Here is an 18018-nt window from a genome sequence, read left to right as displayed (position 1 = left end):
CCGGGTCATGGTTTTAGCTAGCATTTTATCCTCATTGGCCCAATTCATTTTACATCCAGCCCACACCATGCAGGCCGTGCGTGCTATTTTTATTTATTTTTTCAACAAAGGCAGGCCACAGCATAAGGTCTGGACCAGCACGGCCCGTCACTCTTCATGCCGACGCCATTTGGAATGCCTAAGAAACCTTTATCATTCATTTATGCATTTTTAACAAAACACATGACGCCACAATCCGATCCGATATACATTTACATGTTTATGGGTTCTAATCACATTATTCAGGAATATAATACAAAAACATATATCCACACGTTCTTGTTAATCACTGATCTCCAAGTAACAGGAACAGAAAAAGATTGGCAATACGTTCATATAACTGGCATTTTTTTTTTCTTTTTTCTAAAAGACGGATTGGAATAGAAGAAAGTGACCAAAGGGAATGGGATGGTGTGTGGATCAATGAGCGCTGACAAGGAACGGATGCTGACAAACGCTGCACTCTATTGTTTCAGAACCCGACACCGGAACCTGGACCTGCAACAAAGCCAACCCCCAATGAAATACATTACCGTTTTAAGACATTTTGTGATTGTGATCAAAACATACCAACCAACTATTAGAAGAATAAAAGGAGAGCTTTACTGAATTGAGGAGAGATTGATTGGCAAACCTGCAGATGGACTGTGCAAGTTGGACAGGCAACTTCCTTCATCCGCGTTCCAGATGCATCAGATGTTAAACCTGCAAAATCGTGTTTTCTCAGTCTAGCAGAGTGTGAAGTAGTCTTCTGAGATAATAGCATCACTTAGTAGTACAAGCTGTAAGATTAGGGCTTCTGAAAGCCTCATGGCATACTTTTTAGATACATTAGTTTACAGGAGACCCGAGGTTGAAACGGAGGATCAAGCAGCAGCGAGGAAAGGAAACTGGCTATGCGGTTATATCTGACGGGCCCCTTGGCAATTGCCGAGTGCCACTAGGCAGACAAGGAGATGCTATTGCATTAAATTAAACAATATCCACCACAGTTTCCTTTCATTTTTATTTTCCTTTCTATTGATTCCTTTCATCCTTAAAATTATGTTAAGAAATAAAGCAAAATAAAATTATCATGTCCCCCAAGTTTGAAACAAGAATGATCAACAAGAATATTTACCGCTGGAGGCTTTGCGATTCTTTTCCATCTCCTCCTGTCAGATATCATAAACCACATTGGCAAAAAAGTGTTAATTAAAAAACGCATTAATATAATACTGACAGTCTTCCAGAGAAATATAAAAAAGAATTCTTTCACAAACTAATAATAAAAGAAAATATCATAGCAGCTGCACTTAACGCAACAAGAGAAAACTGAGTACTTGCCACCATGCCATGCTACGAATGCCCTCTCATTTCATTCAAAGATTAATAGTAGCAGTATGTTACTACATGGCAGGTTAATCTGAATGCACGAGTTTATCAATACTATTTTTTACAGCCTCTTTGCAAAAAAGAGCATGGAATAGGCTGAGTACATGGATGCTATTTACGTATGTTCTTAGAACAAGAAATGGTAGGTTTGGAAATATTGTAATTTTGGAACTTCAGATGTTAAACATGAGGAATGCTTTATGTTACGCATTTTTTAAATTTTGGATGTTTATTTATGTTTATGTATTTTTGAAAGGGTTAATTACCAGAAAAATTACCAAACTTTGGCCAATGTATCAATTCTACAACAAACTTTTAAAACTTCTCAATTTTACATTTTAAACTTCAACTTTGTATCAATTCTCCAACACCACTAAAACTTGAATGACTAATTCTCTTTTGATGTATTAATTATTGATTTTTCTTCTTATTTTTAAATTTAACCATGCACATAAAATTGACAAGTTTTAAAGCTTGCTACAATGATATACCAGTCAAAGTTTAGTAATATTTTAGTAATTAAACCTTTTTGAAATAGAAGCACTTCAGAAAAATTGTTATTTTGTCAAGTTATGTTGGATTAGCTGTTCAGGAAAAATTAAGCAAAAATGCAAATGTTATCTATGTTTCTGTTGATTAATTGATTTTGAACTATTTTCATTTTATAGTTAAATTTTTTATTTGGGCAAAATTGTTATTTTGTTTAGGTTATGCATGTTAATGTTGAGTTATGCTATTCTTTATTGAAAATTTTATTATGTTTATATTTTATAATAATTTATATTATTAATTTATTATAAATTCAAATCAATACCTTGGTACCACAATACATACCTGCACCAGTGGCAAATCCAATAATCTTGTCTAGTACGATATTAACAACTATGAGTTTAATATATAGTGTTAAACATAACAACTGCAATAGGACCCACCTCTCACCTCTCTATGTGACACCTAAATGGAGTAGGACATGAATCTGTGGTGTGACTTTATATAGTCATAGTCATAGAATTTCCTTAAACCCAAACCCTTAATATAGAGTGTATATGCATCTAAAAGTTGAGCGCATAATAAACATATTGAAATTTTATATACTTAAAAATTACATGAAATTTAGGGGGAGAAGGGGGATTTCAGCCTCCCATCCATATGAGAGGCAAGAACATTTTCTTTGCTGTCAAATGTTAGATTCCTATTTCTCAAATAACGTCAAAGATAAGAGGTTTAGGTTGTCTAATTTGGGTATAGGGGTCCAATACACATTCTACACCCAAACTCATCATATTCTGTCACAGGCACACAAGAAATAATAGAACCATCCATATAACGGGATATACATGCTCCAATGCCAGAAGTTTGTGTAAAACATACACCCATGGTAAAGTCAAATAGGTAATTTAACAGCCGTGTAGGAGATGAAAATGGACTCCAGCTTAATTATAGTTGATAAATAACCCTCCAAAAACCATAAAATAGCAGCACATTTTACCCAGTATAAAATCTCAAACAAGGCACCTATGTGTGCACCCCCCCCCCCCCCCCCCCAAAAAAAAAAATAAAAAAATAAAATAATAATAATAATAATAATAAACACAAACAAAAAGGGCTTTACTACAGAATATTTTGCAGCTTCATTTTTACTTAAAAGAGTTTAGAGACCAACAATACACAATTTTTAATTTCAAGTTAAAGCAAGAACTAGGCTTTATATATGCCCAAGAGCTTGATGTTTGAGAGATCATTTCAATATGAGATTTGGGATTATATTGCTGTCATTATATAATTATTATAAATGGGGCTACACTGTAATTAGGCTTTCTGTATCCATAGCATCCAGAAACATTTGTAGAGCCATAATAAAATCATCACAGATGCAAGTTCACTGAGGGAAGAAGTAGTACAGACAAGAACTAAAACCAATACAGCACCAACTGTGAAAATAAATTGCTAGTGTTGCACTCGCTAGATAGACATAGATCATCTTCCTAAAAATAATAAAACCAGACCATGCACTACTACAAAATCGCATGCCTGCAAGATATATAAGGAAAATGTACTGATTATGATGGCAAAATTTTACGCCACATGTCCCTCCTCATGCAACCCTCTTGTGAGAGAATGTTGAGATAAAATTTCAGCACCATCATCATATGAATTTTTTTTTATGAGATGACAGTGAATGAAGATAATTAATGTGGTCATGCTCCATCATAACAGGGAGGAAAGGCTGAGTACTTACGGATCTAGACAGATGAAATTGGCTCTGTAGTCAATAACTATATGCATAAGTAAAATGCCTATCCTATAATAGAAACATAATATATAAAACAAAACATGAGAAGGAATATTCAAATGATGCTAGACATTATGTAAAAGAAGTATAAGCTTACCTTAAGTTTTTTTGCAAGATCCTCGTGACTTTGTGGTGGAGTTACTTTTCTATTGGGATTAGCCAGCCTTTGAGAAACTTCTGCCTGGAAAAAAGACACAAGGCACGGGGGGAAAAATTAGACAATACAAGACCAACTGTAAAGATATGCAAACTTCAAGTTTTTCTTTTTTTTCAAAAATCATGCTATACAAGTCATGCAGATAAGACAAGCCCATTATAAGAGGATCTAATTAACACCACTAGGAGATTGACCCCCTCAACACTTCGAGTGTTGAAGGTGTTCTACTGTTTCTCTTATTCACAGTTGGTCCCAAGCTTGGATAAAGGAGGGTTCCTTAGGCCTTAGGTTGCCGACAGCCAATGTAAAATTTATTATGTATTATTAGAGCATTTGAATTATTCTGCAGAAAATTAGACCACAAATAAAGAGAGGTTTGATATGCTAGATTGAAATTAAATACAGCCACAGGCATCATCCATGAAGTCTCGGGGGTTCTCACACATTGCATGGCTAGCTATCAATCTTTATTATCATCTGATGGCATCATGGTTTGAACATGATGCATATTATAAAAGAACGTGCCATAGGAGGAAGGATGTTGATGGAGATAGTTGCATCTCTGGTGCGGACATTTCTATTAGCAATCTAGTCAGTTATAGGGCACCCTAAAATACCTTTGTTTGAGGATATGCAACTACAGTGATGTGGGGCTGCCATAAGAAACAATTGGATAGTGCCAGCAGAGGAGTGTAGGATAAGATTAAAGAACTGGAACACATTAGTGACCAATGACAGCATTCAAGCAGTAGTTTGGGTATTTAGTTGCAGGGAGGTTTTTCTAATACAATCTTTTCATTTTAATCCAATTTCATTCTCCCAACAGTCATGAACAACCGAGCAACTTAATAGAATGGGAAACCCCATGAATTAGGGGAAAGAAAGTAGTGTATACCAATAAGAGATACGGATCCATTAGCCAAAAAAAAGGCATAAGGATCTCAAACAGAGACATATTCAACAAAAAGGTGCAGTTTGGGGGAGGAGTGAAACTCAAATTTGAGATAGTGTCATTCATTAAAAGGTTAATTCTGCAAGGATGGATTTCTAGGTCCTAGAATTTATACCAGTTATTTCTGTTTTGTCCTTATCATCTTTTAGCTCCTTTAATTTCAACAATCATTGTCCCAACGTCAAAAATACATGACCAACAAAGAAGATAGATTGAATGCTATGAGATGGCACTGACTTGATGTTGCTCCAAGGATAAGCCAAGAAAAAATATCTGCCAATGCTAAGTAAAACAACAATGATGGAATACAAAATTCACAAGTATGAGAAAGAAACAATAATATATCAAAGAGCCAATATGAAATTTCATGCTTATGTGATTCCAGAAAGTTTAACCAAGATCACTTGTAATGCCACATAATGGTTTGACAAAATACAAAAGGAATTGTAGTAGTTCAGAAACTGTCTTTTGCTCTTCACCTCTCTAGCCATATTTTACGCACAAAACATTTGATCATGTCCCATGACCAACCTAGATCCATAACACATTCAACCTTACCATTCCAACTAGCACATTTACGATTACCATTATAGAGATAGGGAGAGAGATTGATTTTGTTTGGTTCCAGTAATGTAATTTTGAAAAGAACACTTAAAAAAACAAAAGAGCAAGTGTCATATGTGAATACCATGCATCGATCACAAACTCGAACTGGTACTGCATACTGATCTGCTGTGAGAGCAATTCTACCTTGGGTACACTTGTCACAGAAAATATCCCCACAGTTCCTACAGTGATGCTGAAAAGGAAAATGACAAAGAAAAAACAAAACAAAACCAAGAATGGGGCCATGAGTTTCGCTCCAATCAAGCAAGGTAATTATTTTCAACAAAAAGATTTATATTTTATTCTAACCCTTCGGATAAAAGCATTAAATTGTGTCCCACATGACGAGCACTTCACAACTGCTTCATCAGGAACCTACAGGAGGAAAGGAGAGCCATACACACTTGGAATTAGTAATTCCAGCAGTCTATTTGTAAACATAGAAAGCCTAATCAGCAACTGCTAACAACAGAGTAATTAACATGTATAACAAATCTTACCCAGTGATCTTTCTCCTCATTCTGGGGCTTCATTATGTTCATCCAATCAGCAAGGCCCTTCTTCCTCTCAGATGGTTGTTGCTCATATGCATTAAGAATATCAGAAGGTTTATTGCTTCCCCCAATCTCCTTGAACTGATTGCCAGTGGAGAATATAAGTTGCATTTCAAATACAGGAGCGAATATAGTTAGTGTAACCACACTGCACGCATTGATGCATTTGTTATACTGCACGTGTGTGAAAGCTGGCACTATGATGTGTGTGAGTGTGATTGATGCATTAGATGAAATGGGTTGGCAGGGCATTTATATTTGCATGCATGGCTTAATAATGCCTGTTGGAACATGGAAGTAAGCACTGCAACTTGAATTAGTATCACAAATAATGACTGCAGGACAAGTAGTATAGAGGTTCGGGGATGCGCTGCTGGACACCTATGAAACTTAGGACAGCAGGCTGGTTAATGGCCATATTTTCGTATGATAGGAGTTGGCATGTCCAAGAATGGGAAATGGGGCAAGGTTGGGTCCAACCTGATCCTACAGTACCCAAATTTGTCCCATTTAAGCCTTTTAATAGGTATAATGATTAGGTTGTGATGAAAACAGGTACCAACCCTTAATTTTTTGAAACCCCTTTTACCTACTCATGACCCGCGCGAATCAGTTTTGAGAATAACCATTTTTATTTACAAGATTACCACAGGTATAAAACGTCTTGTTGGCACCATCAGGGTTTAGAAATCCTCCCATTCTCTTCAGCCTTAGTCTCTCCTTTGTAACCGTGATGGTTGTTGTTACTGTCATAGTCATTGGACACGATGAGTCGTCATCCTTGACCACCATCACTTGTTGATGATTCATTTTGTGAACATTGACATCAACGATTGACCCCCCTCCACTTGCCTTGGATAATCAAAGAAGAATCAAGCTAATGAAAAATGTTTTTTTAAGCCCCATAGTTTCTGTGGATAGAAACTACAAATATAGGAAGACAAGATCTGTCCCAAATCTGTAGATCTAGTGTCAGCACAATTCTTTTTTTTTTCTTTTTAATCTTAAGATATGTGCTTAAATCTGAGCTGAATATACATATTTTTTTATTATCTTCAGATATGCTCATTCGCTCATCCCCTTCTCTGGGTTGAGCACTTTTTTGTTTTATTTATTTCTAGTTCTCATATCTACTCATCCCCTTCAGCTGAGAATTTTTATTTTATTTTTATTTTTTACCTTAAAACTGAGAATAATTTTATATTCTTATAAGGCATAAGCATATGAAGGAGAGAGAGAGAAGAAGAATAGAGGATAAACTGAACTGAATGCATGAAAATGGCGATTTGAATTTTTATCTTATTGAATTACTATTACGTGCTTATCAATTGACTATTGGTTGTCCTCTAGCTTAGGGTTTTGGCCATTGGTATCTCTGTTATTTTCCTTTCAAATGCTTGATGGATTTGATGGAAAAGCAAACATTGAACCCAATCTCCAATTTTTACATTTCTGATTCAGTTTTATGATACAAACTAATATATGATACAATCAATACCCAATAATCAAAATCAGGAAAAAAGCAAAATAGAATCATGAACATAATAAGGGAGAAACAAAGATCAATCTTACTTACAGAAAAAAAAAAAAGAAACAAAGATCAATCTTAAATTGTTGTTAACAAAAGGAATATGGGAATTTTATGACTTATATAAAACATTCTTCTGTATCATGGTTGCTATTATTTGGTCTCACTTATTTGCCAGGTTTTGCTTAGTTATTTTTTGTTTTAGATATGGAAATCTTCATTCATATTTGAAGATATTTTTTTGGTACTTGTCATTGTAGAGGAAATTTTGGGTTTCTCTTAATGGGAGATTTTGTTTTATATTACTTATTTTCTTTATGGAAAGCATGATATTTAAAAGAATTTTAAATTGTTTGTCTTCTTTGGTAGGATTCTATCATGTACCGCCTAAATAATTGATTGTAATTCGGGAATATTAGGAGGGAAAGGGGGTAACAAACGCACACATGCTTGTTGCAAGGGCACCTGGGTAGTTAGGATGCAAGTTGTTCGTTTGGGTGGGAGATTTCCCATTTGATTGTGGGGGACACCCGATGAAAGGCATGAATGAAATCACTTCCAATTTAGAATTCTCTCCCTCCAATTCTCTCATCCTTTCCCCCTAATTCTATCTCCCCCTCTTTGTTCTATTTCCAAGAATTCTCGAGAAACTCTTGAGAATTCCAGCATCAGATCATTAAGCTCTGACAATGTGAGTAGCCTCCTCTCAAATCTGATTGACCGCTCCATCCAACTTGCGATCAATGGAGATGATCACCTTGTGATTGCAATTGGATACAAGCTCCTTCCAATTGATCTACTCTTGCCTGCAGATCCGACACCGTAGAACCAAATTGCTACAATTGCATCTCCATGTTTTTCATCCGCGTACCCTTCAACATCTTCCAAAATTCATCGTGATCGGAATTGGCCAGAACCTGGCTCTGATACCAAATTGTCAAAGCTTAATGATCTGCTGGAATTCTCAAGAGTTTCTCGAGAATTCTGAGAAATAGAATAGAGAGGGGGAGATAGAATTAGGGGGAAAGAACGAGAGAATTGAGGGGGAGAGATAGCAGAGAATTGGAGGGAGAGAATTCCAAATTGGAAGTGATTTCATTCATGCCTTTCATCTGGTGAGATTAGTCTTATTTATACTGATCTCCCCCACAATCAAATGGGAAATCTCCCACCCAAACGAACAACTTGCATCCTAACTGCCCAACGCCCTTGCAACAAGTATGTGCGCATTTGTTACCCCCTTTCCCTCCTAATTTTCCTAAATTACAATCAATTATTTAGGCGAGATACATGACAGATTCTTTATACAAAGAAAGGATTTTCGGGTACAGATTTGATGTGGGACAACCTACTTAAATAGAGATTTTGAAATATGATTTGCAACTTATGTTATGTTTCAACGTGATTTGCATTAGTATACACACCAAGAAAAGTAGTTCACAAAAATCAAGAAAGGCAAAATAGTTAGTTTTTTTTTTTTAAAAAAAATTTACAATATTGCTTACTCTTAAGGGCCAATAAAGTGCAAAGGACAATTCTAGAGTTTTTTTCTTGACAAAGTGAAGTGCAAAGGAGAAAGCCTCGTGCGCTTTTTTGTTATGTATGATGCCCTTAAGCACACATATTTAGTTGTTTTTTTTACTATTTTACAATTAATAAAAAAGTTGTTATCCCAATAAAAAAGAACACACCCATCTATCATAGCGTCAAAGGTGTGCCTGAAGCGCACCACTAAGGCACAACATCATGCTTGAGGCACTACCTGGGCACATGAGGTGCACATCTCATGCAAGGTGCAAGGCGCATGCTTTGTATATATAAGTGTATTAAAACCTATTTCTTGTCCATTTGTCATCTTAGATCTTATTTCTTGTTGATTTGATTGCACATTCTTGCATGTTGGTGAGAGGAAAACCTAGCAATGTAAGCCTAAGGTCTTTTGGATCTCCCACTCGCGATAGGGATCCTTTGACAGTGTGTTCACTTGTTGGAGAACTACTTATATCTACGTTCTACTTCATTTTTCTTTCAGTCTACTCATTTCTTTTGCAATTTTGAAGAAACTAACTCTTTGGTGTAATTTTTTTCGCTGTGTGTTCTACTCTATTTTTTTTTTTCTTTCTTCTAATTTCAATTGCAATTTAAAATAAACTAATTGCGAAGAAACAAATGTTTTCATTGTGTGTTCTACTAATTTTTTTATCTCTTTCGTAATTTCTTTGGCCATTTAAAAGAAACTATTGCAAAAGAAACTAATTGTTCTGTACCTATTTTGTTGTGTGTTTGCAGTAATTTTATTTTTCTTCTTCTAATTGCAAAAAAAAATTAGGACAAACTAATTGTTTTCTTGTAATTGTTTTTTGCACTGTGTTCTACTATAACTTTTCTTTCCTCTAATCTCTTTTGGAGTTGGAAGAAATTAATTGTTTTTCTAAAATAATATTAGTTGTTATCATAGGGTTGGTTATTTGTCATTTATAATTTTAAGACTTTGCATCTACCTCCTTATAAGTACAAATTGAAAAGAATAGTGTATAAGTATTTTATAAGCATTTTGAATAAATGTGTGCCTCATGGGCTTGAGGCTCGCACTTTGCATTGTGCCTCAAGCCTAGGCCCCAATGACTAATTTGGGCTTCAATGTGCCTTTTATAAGTATCCCGACTATTATATAAATATCTTGGATTGAACAAACATGCTTTGTGGGGGTAATTTTTGTGCACAAATTTACCCTTATTTTGTGAAGAGGCTGTAAATACAATTATTAAATTTTAATGTTTAATATTAGGATTTAGGTTTGATTTGAATTGAATCTGGATTTTGGATTTAAACTTTTTATTACTATTATTAATTTTGTTAGGATAATTGCAGCTAGGGTACCTATAATTGGATATTTAGGGGTTGTCTAGTTGTGGGAAATGATTTCCAGTTTTTTATCTCCAATTTTCTATAAAATTTCTAGTTTTCATTTTCTATAGAAAATTTGAAAAAGGCATTCAAATATTAGAAATACAGAAACTAATTTCCAATCTAGAAAAATAGAGCATATGTTAAAAAAAAAAGAGAGAGAGAAATGTCTTAATTTCTTTGTGTAACTTGTGTTGTCGAAGGAGATGAAGATGATTTGTGAAAATTTTTAGCAAAAAGCATTTTCCAAATCTCCAAATTAACAAGGAAAATTTAGAAAACTGCACGTTTTCAAATCTCCATTTTCCATTTAGAAAATTTTGGGGCATGTTCAGTCGTAGAAAACATTTTCTATTTTCCAATTCCAGTTTTCTATTTAATAATTGAATCTTCCATTAGAAAATAGAAAACTCACTTTTTTAATTTTTCAACTTTATAATATGAATTTAGAAATCATCCTTTTTGTTTTCTAAATTTTCTAAAAATGAATGCTATGGCCTTTTGAATTATAAAATTGGAATTCAAAACAAGAAAATGTTTTCTGAAATTAAATGGGGCCTTTGTATTTGAACAAGTTTCTAGTTTTCCATTTTCTGTGGAGTAATTTTCGGGAAAACTGAGACTGTTTTCCACAACTAAACAACCCCTCAGTTATTCATCTCATTTTATCTTATGGTAGGCAATATGATACACAGATGAATTTGAAGTCATCCTAACTCCAAATCCCCATTTGTAAGTCCGGTGACTTCCTAGAGTTTTGCTTTGATTCACTAGCAGTGGAGAAGAAAAGGCAGAATGAGAAAAAAAAAGAAGAAGAATAACGGTTGGCGATTCTAAATATATGTTTTCAAGATTAAAGAATAAAACAAAAATGAATAAAAAGGACAAAAAATATATGTTGTCAAGATTAAGGGCAGTATTGTCAATATTAATTGAATTATTACATATATTTAATCGTCCAATCAAATAGAGAAAAATTGTAGAAAACACTATATTCAGTTTTTATTTTCAAAATTTTGAAAACAAAACAATGTTATGAAACAGTGTGTCAAGTTTTTATTTATTAACAAAAAAATGAACCCAAAAAAAAAAAAAAAAGAAAGAAAACTGAAAGCTCAAACAGGCTCTTAAAATCCTAATCTTTGCCTCTTCATGAATGTTTCTGCTGATTTAACAGCACTGGTGCCTGTAGAAAATTTAACTGATTATCTTAAAATCTCCAATAGATTAATACCATGAAGTCATTTATTATCTCCCTATATCAAGTAGAAATAGTAAAAGAAATTTACAAAATTCAAAGTCAACGGCTCCAGAACTTGCTACATAACTAAAATACTAAGCTAAACTCAAAAACCATGTTTTACTAAGCTAAACTCAAAAACCATGTCGGCATTTTATATGCTTTGCACATTTGGAAACCTAGGATCCCTGGCTACATTCCAGCAATAAAGAGAACGAAGTTTAAGTCCCATCCATTTTACATTGTAAAAGCATTGACAGTTGCATCTAGGACATCTTGCAGAAATGGACTTCCAATAAACGTGTAAGAAGTCATTATAAATTATAACCAAGCAGAAAAATCCAACAAGAGAATAAACCTGACACCAGGGGGACAGATAAAACATTCCAAACCTGAAAAGTTGCTGCCGTCACTGTGTCCAGGATGTTATTTGAGGTATAGCTGTTTGATTTCAGCCTGATTCGTTTCGGTTCAATGTCAACGGAGCTTTGAGACCAAAAAGCAAATATATATGAATCCAGTATCTGAAAGAGAATGACAGAATTCTCAATGCCAATTCACCAAGTATGTAGTCCTATTATGGATGCTACAAATAAGACAAAGCAAGGAGCTTACTTCCCATCTTGTGACCGTTTCAAGTGTATAAATTCTGAGTGTCCGACTAGTTGCTGGATCAAGAATTCGGATCCCATCCAAACCAACCTGGAAAATCAAGAGGCCGGATAGCAATTTTTTAATTTAATAATTCCATACTTGTTCTTCGAAAAACTTAGACAGACAACCTGTCAAATTCAGTTCATCCTTTACTGCTTCTATATTCTTAACCAGTCTTTGGGAGCAAACAGTAAACGCCAGTATTAATTAAGTTCCTTAATCGGGCCTTCAAGCCTTACAAACACAACTTTATCAAGCAAATGTTTAAAATTCAGCTAATTTTAGAGTAAAACAATATCAAGTGTTTACCTGGCAAAGAACATCCATGTCGCTCTGACCTGCCCCTTCACACAACAGCTTCACGCGAAACTTCTGCACGCCACTGCCCATGTCCTGCGTCGGCTCAGTCTTAGGGATTGCTTTCACAACCTTACCCACTCGTCCCGACCCATTTTGCTCCTTCCCATCTGAAAACCCTAGTGGCCTCCCATAATCATCAAAAATCACACGAGAAGAAGCCTCAGAGCCACTGCCTCGAGCACCGTACGGCTCCTTATTGCCCCCATTGTATGCATACACGCCATCACCACCAACACCATCGCTAAACCCTCCGTATCCCATTGCAACATCCGGCCTCTGCTTACCCGCACCGCCAAACAAGCCTTGTTCGCCATAGCTACCATAATTGGTCCCACTTTCGTACAAACTCTCGTAATTGGCTACTGGTGAATAAGAATTGGCTGGGAATGACGAATTAGGATTGGAATCGGGACCAGGGTTCCCATGATCATAATTCAAAGCCGCTTGATTATGATCATAGGGATAATACGGCGTCGGTTGGGGGTTGAGATGAGGGAAAGCGTAAGGCTGAGGAGAAGGGTTGGAGTAGGACTGAGAGCCAGGGTTTGCTGGGTGCGTGAGGGGAGAAGGATTTGGGGTATGGTCTGCGTATTGGGGATACGAAGAATAAGTGGAATAATCGGACGAAGGGTAATTGGACACAACCGGAGGAGCCGATGCGTGGGTTGCAGGGAAGGGATTGGGATTAGGATTGGAAGGATCATTTGGAGGTGCAAAGCTGGGATTAGGGTTTTGTAGGTGAGGCTGGTAGTATGGATGATACGAAGAGGTATCGCTTTGTTGCATGTTGCGAGCTCGGATTGATCTTCGATTGGCTTCGATCGGTGTTCTTTTGGGATTAAGGTTAGGGAATTAAGGATCGGAAAAGATCGATGCGGAGGACTATTCAGCAAGCTTCGAAGCGATCGAAGGAAGAGGATGGGAAGCAAGAGAAGAAGAAGAAATAAGTTACGAAAAAGAGAGAGAGAGAGAGAGAGAGAGAGAGAGAGAGAGAGATGCCCGCGAAACGGGCAGATTCGGGTCCGGAACCTTATAGGAGTTGGGTCTTGTGCTGTGCCGGGGTGAATTCCAACCCGGTGCCACTTGGTTTCGATTTTTATTTTTTATTTTTTTTAGAGTTCAATAACGATGGTTGAACGTTGGCGACAATTGATCGCCAATGAGGTGCTCTCTTTCACCATCCCCGCCCCCCTCTCTCCCTTTTCTTCTCCTTTTTTTTTTTTTTTTAATTTTCAAATCTTATGCATATATTAGTTTTTTTTGTATATTTTCTATAATTATAAAATATGGCTTTTAAATATGTTTTTAGTTAAATCTATGGTAGATAGATAAGAAATTTAAAATACATTATATAGATTTCAGTAACATTTATCTATTTTTTAAATTTATAAACCGATAGACATAAATTATCAAATCATTATTATAATCTTTTGATGAAAAAATAAAATGTGCTATATGACAAAAAAAAAAAAAGAACACAATAAAATATAGTGTGTGATATAATCAAGTAAAAATTTATCAATATAAACGACCATGATCTTGTCTCAATAAAATATATATATTAAAAGGGTGATTTATATTATGTACGTTTAAAAAAATAAAAATTTATTAGCTAGTGTTTCACAACTACAATTTTTTTAATTTTTAAATAGATTTTTAAACAAAATAAACTTTGATGTAGTAGTCAAATTAATTAATATTTAAAGTTAGATAATAATAATATAAAAAGATGTATAGAAAAGGTGAGTATATATATATATATATATTAAAAGGGCTAAGAAGAAGGCCTGTAATTAGATGCTAAGAGGGTTAATTTGACTGGCCGTAGTAGGCCCAGCCCATTCAATAAATGGGCCAGGCCAAGCCTAGCCCTTTTAAATTGAGGGAGGGCTTTGGACATGGGCTTGATGGGCTTACTCCTTTTGACTTATAAGCTTTCAGCGTTAAATTTTAAATATTATTTACTTAAAAAAATATTTTGGAATAATGTTTCAGATCGCTGAATTTACAAGCTAAGAATCCTTAAGCCCGGCCCAACACCTAATAGCAGGTCGAACTTGGCCCAAAACTCCTTTGCTATCTCTATCTACAATAAAACAACAAATCTAAGTATAGGCAAATAAATCAATCTGAGAGAACAAATTATTATTAAAGAGGGCAATCTTAACTGTTGTCTTAGACAAAGGTTAAATTGCAGCAAAAACATATTATTTATAAATAATATGTAAATAATTGTAATTTGTTTTTTTATTTTAAATTATTTTTATTAATTAACAAAATATTTCAAAACAGAATACATTTAGTTGAAAATAATAAGCAATAAATGTATTTTTCTTAAAAATAAAATATGTTTATTACATTTTAACCATTAACTGTTATCGAAAGACAATAATTAGTAGTACCCTTATTAATTTTCATATTTGAGGTTTCAATGATCTCCTTCTTGCTTATTGATTTTCAAACTTCTTAATCCTTAGAAAGTATATTAAAACATTATCAAAACACTAAAAATTATTTTGAGTTAAGAATGCATCTTCATAAATTATCAACTATTTATTAAAAATTATAAACACTTTAATTTTTAAAAATTAATTAATATTTTTTATAAAAATAATAGTAATTACTTAAAAAATACTTATAATTTTGTAATATATGTCAAACATAATATCAAAACACAATATACAAATAATATTACCATACATTCTATTCATTCAATCAAGACGAGTGGATTACACCTTATATTTATAATATGCAATGTATTAAAATTAAATATAAAATAAAATATTCAAATTTCATATCCAAATATCATTTCTGGTTCCTAATAAGTTAACAGCTTTCATTTGCTTTTCGGCGGGACGGTCATCAAACGCGTATGTGTGCATCAAACGCGCATGTTTGCTTTCCTCCCCCCGCTTGACCGGTTGGCCGTAACATACAGCTAGTCTACGACCAAGTCTAGCCACACAGTGGGAATGAATATATATATATATAAGCTCAGAAAAAGTAGTGGAAGCCCTGCGCGATTGTGATATTTAACCTAACCCTCCTTGAAAAGTAAACAATCAAACCACTGTAGATCTGTGTCTGATGAAGATGTAGCCGACTTTCTCAACAGGCCGCGGTGGCCCATCCAAAGTCGGCTGCTTAATCAAGTGGTTTTAGCTAAAAGACAAGTCGGCTCTGATATTTCCCGGAAAATTCGCAACACCGAGAAAATTAACGGTTTCGACTCATCCTTCTCTCGCCACCGCCCTTATCATCCCATCGCATGGGCCCTCCCCTCTTGCCACCTGCTACTAACTCACAAACTTGATTAAGTGCATGTATTCATGCATTGATGCCCTCTTATCCCTTCGCTAGTTAACGGGTCGCATCGCCATTAGCCAGCAACTTATCAACGCGTAATTTCATCATTGATCTCGCCGCCAATAACACAGAAAAGGCGATTAGGTTCGGACACTGCCGGAGTTAAAACGATGGCGTGGGAGTCTCTCTCGTCCACCTGTACCCATCCCACTCGTGGCAGCTTCTGGCATGCCACGTACTGTCGCTGTTGCGGCTCATCGTCTTTAACTCTATAAATAGAGGATGGCTTTCGTACATTCTCGTCGTTCCCAAACAAGTCAATTAAGCTGCTGGTTTGAAATTCTGCTGTTCGATGGGTGCTTTGGACTATATCTCCGATCTCTTCCCTAGCAGTTACCGTCGACGTGGCAAGAAGCTCAAGAGACGCAATCAACTCCAGGTGTGTATATATACGTATATTAATGTATTAATATATATATGAATGATATTGATCTGTGATTCTAATTAATTAACTAATTATGGGTTTTAATTTGGTGGTGATTTTAGACGGTGGAGATAAGGGTGAAAATGGACTGCGAGGGGTGCGTGAGGAAGGTGAGGAAGTCGGTGGAGGGGATGAAAGGAGTGAGCCAGGTCGATGTGGATCAAAAGCAGCACAAGCTGACGGCGACCGGCTACGTCGACCCGCAGAAGGTGCTGCGGCGGGTGAGGCTCCGGACAGGGAAGAAGGCGGAGATGTGGCCTTACGTGCCGTACGACATGGTGGGGCATCCGTATGCGCCGGGGGTGTACGACAAGAAGGCGCCGGCGGGGTTCGTCAGGAACGTGGACATGCAGGACCCTCGCGCGTCCGGCTTGGCGCGCGCTAGCTCCACCGAAGTCAAGTACACCACCGCCTTCAGCGACGACAACCCGAATGCTTGCTCAGTGATGTGATCGGGTCTAAGTGCTAAATTGCCAATATAATATAATATAGTCTTTTCTGTGTAATATAGTCTTGGGCTTGGCTTAGCAGTAAACGCAGCCTCCCAAGTGATCATATAAGGCAATATTCATATATGTAGTAGGAAGGGAAAAGATCGAGTTATATGTATGTACATAAATAGCATACGAAATGCAATATTACCGTCTTAATTTGTGTATATATCTGTCTTGTTCATGTATGTAAAGAGTGTACACAAGTAGATGACTCAACTAATCAAAAGCTATTATTATGATGTTCTATGTTGAGTTATATTTTCAAATAATTGATAAACATAAATATACAACTTTAAACTTTTTAACATCAATGGGATGAATTAGAGGGATGGAAGGCTAGAATCGCATGGGGTTCATTGCTTGGACATCCCAGTTAAGAAGTGTAAGCTCATCTAATTGATAGATAAGAGGAGGGGCCGGTGATGTGAATGTCCAAATGTTTTGTGTGATTGCGTTCTAGTTCGCTACTACTCACTTCCAACGACAATTGGGTTGGCTTGAACATTAAAAATAACATACTTTGGTTTCTTTTGTTTTTATTAATTGAAAATTTTAAAAACAATGTTTTCACAATTTTTATTTCGTTTTTATTTTATGCTCCTCTCGTAAAGTAAAATTCAATAACACTAGATTATCACCAAAGTGGTCACCAGTAATTAGGTCATTGAATCTGATTTCGTCTAGACCCACACCAGTACAAATAAATTAAGATTCAGACCAGATCCATTTGGTACAAGTTAAATTTGTCAAATCCAATTTTTAAATGGATTAGATGTGAACCACTTTGATAATTTCATGGATTTTTTGTCAAACCCATTTCTTAATTACAGTTGCTTGCAGGTCAATTTCTATCTCCATCTTCATCTTCATTTGTCAAACCCTATGTCTCTTCCCATCCCTATCGATTGGTGTATTTATACCAGCATCATCATTCTTATTCGTATCTCCATTTTAATTTCTCATTTATCATTGATCATCAATAAGTCTCATGTTTATCTTACTCTCTCTAATTGTGTTTACACCTCCTTTATTTTCTCTCACTTGTGTCGTCAACAACTTTGTGGAAGAAG

The 18018-nt window shown here is 35.6% G+C and overlaps 2 protein-coding genes across 2 annotated transcripts; one reads left to right on the top strand and one right to left on the bottom strand.

The window, feature by feature from the left end:
• Window positions 1-223: 223 nt before the first annotated feature.
• LOC127803821 (protein FREE1-like) lies at window positions 224-13667 on the bottom strand. The gene is made up of 10 exons (XM_052340356.1): window positions 12614-13667; window positions 12266-12352; window positions 12043-12174; window positions 5922-6056; window positions 5731-5796; window positions 5504-5614; window positions 3804-3887; window positions 1160-1193; window positions 674-744; window positions 224-537 (listed from the first exon to the last, which is right to left on the bottom strand). Exons 1-10 carry the CDS (start codon window positions 13448-13450, stop codon window positions 460-462), a joined length of 1635 nt encoding a protein of 544 aa, XP_052196316.1. The 5' UTR covers window positions 13451-13667; the 3' UTR covers window positions 224-459.
• Window positions 13668-16039: 2372 nt separating this feature from the next.
• LOC127803231 (heavy metal-associated isoprenylated plant protein 26) lies at window positions 16040-17112 on the top strand. Its single transcript, XM_052339316.1, has 2 exons — window positions 16040-16409; window positions 16517-17112. The coding sequence occupies exons 1-2, from the start codon at window positions 16323-16325 to the stop codon at window positions 16904-16906; spliced, it is 477 nt and encodes a 158-aa protein (XP_052195276.1). The 5' UTR covers window positions 16040-16322; the 3' UTR covers window positions 16907-17112.
• The last annotated feature ends 906 nt before the right edge of the window (window positions 17113-18018 follow it).

Source organism: Diospyros lotus, chromosome 6 (assembly GCF_014633365.1).
Source record: "Diospyros lotus cultivar Yz01 chromosome 6, ASM1463336v1, whole genome shotgun sequence".
Taxonomy (NCBI): Eukaryota; Viridiplantae; Streptophyta; class Magnoliopsida; order Ericales; family Ebenaceae; genus Diospyros; species Diospyros lotus.
The sequence above is the reverse complement of the archived record's forward strand: the minus strand, read 5'-3'. Positions and strand labels throughout refer to the sequence as shown.